A 2,930-nucleotide genomic window follows, 5' to 3' on the forward strand; every position below is an offset into this window, starting at 1 on the left:
AGTCCTCATGATGAGCACTGAATCTTGCAGCAGCTGGTACTGATAAAAACCTGATTCTGTCCTATTAAAAGAAAGTTGGTCTTTAGGGAAGTGTTATCAGGCATATATATACTAGTTCAGCTTTCAAGAGTGTTTCTGTGACTTGGGTCAAAGCTGCACTTAATCTTAAGAACTAGTAACCTACAGCAAACTCATTGCTTACTGCTGAGGGCTCTAGCCCACTTAAAGCTTTTGAAAACAGCATGCTCCTTGTCCTTGAGGTTTCTTTGTTAATTCCAGAGCCGAAATAGTGGGCTCTGTTGCTGAACAGAAACTTGCTGCTTGCATGTCCAAGTGAACAAATCAGTGAAAGCACCAAACTTGATAGACTTTGTTCACTGTGGGACAAAAAAAAGGTGATGAAGGCTGAGCATGATACCTGCAATACAAAGTCAAACAATTACTTATAGTACTGAATGTGAATTAGGAAAACACAGTGAACATTAAATGAATATGCTGGCATTACTCAGTCCCCTTCATGAGGCTGTAGCCACTAGATATCTTATTTTGTGCCTCAACCAATGGGCTCATCTGTTTAGAAAGGTCTTCTAAAGAGTCTTTTCTTTCTGTCCAACTTATTTATAGGCATGGACCAACATGGTGCTGACAGTTCTCAACCAGATTCAGGCCCTGCCAGACCAAACTTTCACAGCCCTGCAGCCAGCAGTGTTCCCCTGTATCAGCCAGCTGACTTGCCACGTGACAGATATCCGTGTTCGCCAGGCAGTGCGGGAATGGCTGGGAAGAGTGGGCCGAGTTTACGATATCATCATTTAAACCAAGCAGTGCTCTGTTGCAAAGGGCAAAAGGCATTCAAGGTATACAGCAAAGAAGTATTTGGGGTTCATTAGTTGCCTATTTGTTGGTCATAAATTAAGAAACAATGAGCTTGTTGATTTATGTCATCCATTTGAGATTGTGTATTCCTCACTCACACTAGCAAAGGAGGCAAAACGTGAGTCTGTCCAAGTGTCTGGCATGGCCCCAGAACCCAGAAACTACCAGTAAGTCAGGCTGGTACCTGAAGGGGTGATAGATTTCAGTACCCTTCACTTTAATTCAAATTTGCGACAGTGGGAGCCACGAGAAACTGCAGCAGAACTTCCACACTTGCAATTAGCTGTGAATGCAACTGTCATGTGGATGTCAAACCAGGTCAGTAAGCCTATGTAACTTAAATAAATAAATAAATGCAAGTCGGGAAAAAGATGGAGCTGTATGACAAGCAAAAACATTTTAGGATAACATTTTCCCTTCAAAAATTAGCATGAGAGAGGATAGGCAACTAAAGACTATTATAGTAACCATATACATCACTTACTAAAGAAAGTGGAAATTGATTTTGCTCCAAGAACAGCCTTTGAAGTCTGGTCACATTTGGAGTAGCTAAAGTATTCCAGGTCTAAAACTGGTGAACCAAGCACAGACTACTGATCCTTTCATTGCTCTTATGGAGTATTGCTTGAAGAGAAATGGCACTGTCGAGTTGCCCTCTCTCCAGCTGACCACTTTTTCACAGGTCAAATTCCCCCTAAGGGCAAAAGGGAAGCTTGTTTTGTGTTTCCTGTGAAGCTGTGGGGAAGACACAACACAGAGTAAATACCAGCATGTGCCGGTATGCAGCATTCAACTAAGCAGAGTAGGGATAAAGTGTTCCAGTTTAAGCAACACTGTGTCTATGATTCTACTGGAAATTTGTTTGCTTATATAGAGCTGCTGTAACCAGGAACACCCTTATCACCTTTGTTAAATGTAGCCTATCATTTCACATTGAGCTGAAGCAAGATGGAAAATACTCTGAAAGTCTTTCCTGTTTCTCTCCCATTTCTTACCTGCTGCTGTAAATAGAAAGGGACAGATCCTCGTGGAGGTTCATCCCCCTCTGTGCAGCACTCCTGTAGGGACTACTGCAATTTGCTGTTGCTAGTAAGAGGGAGGAGAAGGGGAAGGATTGACTTGTGTTGTCAAATGCATATGTGATGCTCTTCACACTAGACACAGCAAAGGGTTACCTTGCTGCACAAGTTATGTCATGGCCCCTGGGACATTCCATCTGGAACTCCCATGCCACATAATTTGTTGATCAGAGTTGAAATAACTTGTTGAAAATAAGTTGATTTTTAATCTTTGGTGACCCCTTAATGCTGTTCTCCCAAGACTTTTCAAATGTGCATACCAACTAAATATACAGCTTCAGTCCCTGCTCCAAAGCATTCTAAAAATGTCATCTCTTTATATCAGGCCTGGATTTTGCACAACTAACTGCTTTTAGCATCTTAAACCTAGAAAACCCGAGGGAGCCAAGAGGCTTCACTGAACAGCCATCACCCAAGCTGCTGTGTTTACAAAGAGTCTGCCACTATCCTCCTGCCTTTTCCCTCTGTTGCCTACTTTCCATTTGTCACCTGTTAGACTTGTGCAGGGAATATTTGTCCCATAAATTTCTGTAGTGTCAGTCATGCTGTTTCCCTTTCTTTCGAAACTTCTCTTTGCTAAACTGTTTAAAGGACATAAAAGTTCCATAAAAACAACTCTTTCCTACCACCTAAACTGAATTTATAAATGACCAACAATTTTTTCAATTGTCAGTTTTCTCCCAACAGTTTAAATACTTCCTTGGGGACAGGTTAGATTAGCCTTTGGTATCTGGGAGAGTTGTAGCACAGTTTGAGTTCTGTTGCCATGTCCTTCTTATACATCTTTAGGTAGAGTAAAAGAGTGGTTATATTTTTTGTGCAAGTTTTTACTGGGCATCTATATAGAACTGGTTTTACAGCAGTACATTAGTTAGGCAACAACAGAAATCAGAATAAAAAACCATATGCAAAACAGGTTTTGATTATTTAAAGAAACCCAGGTTTTCATTATAAATTTCATTATAATGCATTTAT

The 2,930-nt window shown here is 40.8% G+C and overlaps 1 protein-coding gene across 5 annotated transcripts in view; it reads left to right on the plus strand.

The window, feature by feature from the left end:
• The window catches only part of ARFGEF3 (ARFGEF family member 3), an 84,447-nt gene extending 83,253 nt beyond the window's left edge, over window positions 1-1,194 (plus strand). For all 5 annotated transcript variants that reach the window (XM_027631313.1, XM_027631336.1, XM_027631306.1 and 2 more), the window contains one exon: window positions 625-1,194. In XM_027631313.1, the coding sequence (XP_027487114.1) occupies window positions 625-816 (192 nt within the window). In that variant the 3' untranslated portion in view covers window positions 817-1,194. The remainder of the gene's footprint in view (window positions 1-624) is intronic.
• The last annotated feature ends 1,736 nt before the right edge of the window (window positions 1,195-2,930 follow it).

This window comes from Corapipo altera, unplaced genomic scaffold (assembly GCF_003945725.1).
Source record: "Corapipo altera isolate COAL_440 unplaced genomic scaffold, ASM394572v1 2b, whole genome shotgun sequence".
Classification (NCBI taxonomy): domain Eukaryota; kingdom Metazoa; phylum Chordata; class Aves; order Passeriformes; family Pipridae; genus Corapipo; species Corapipo altera.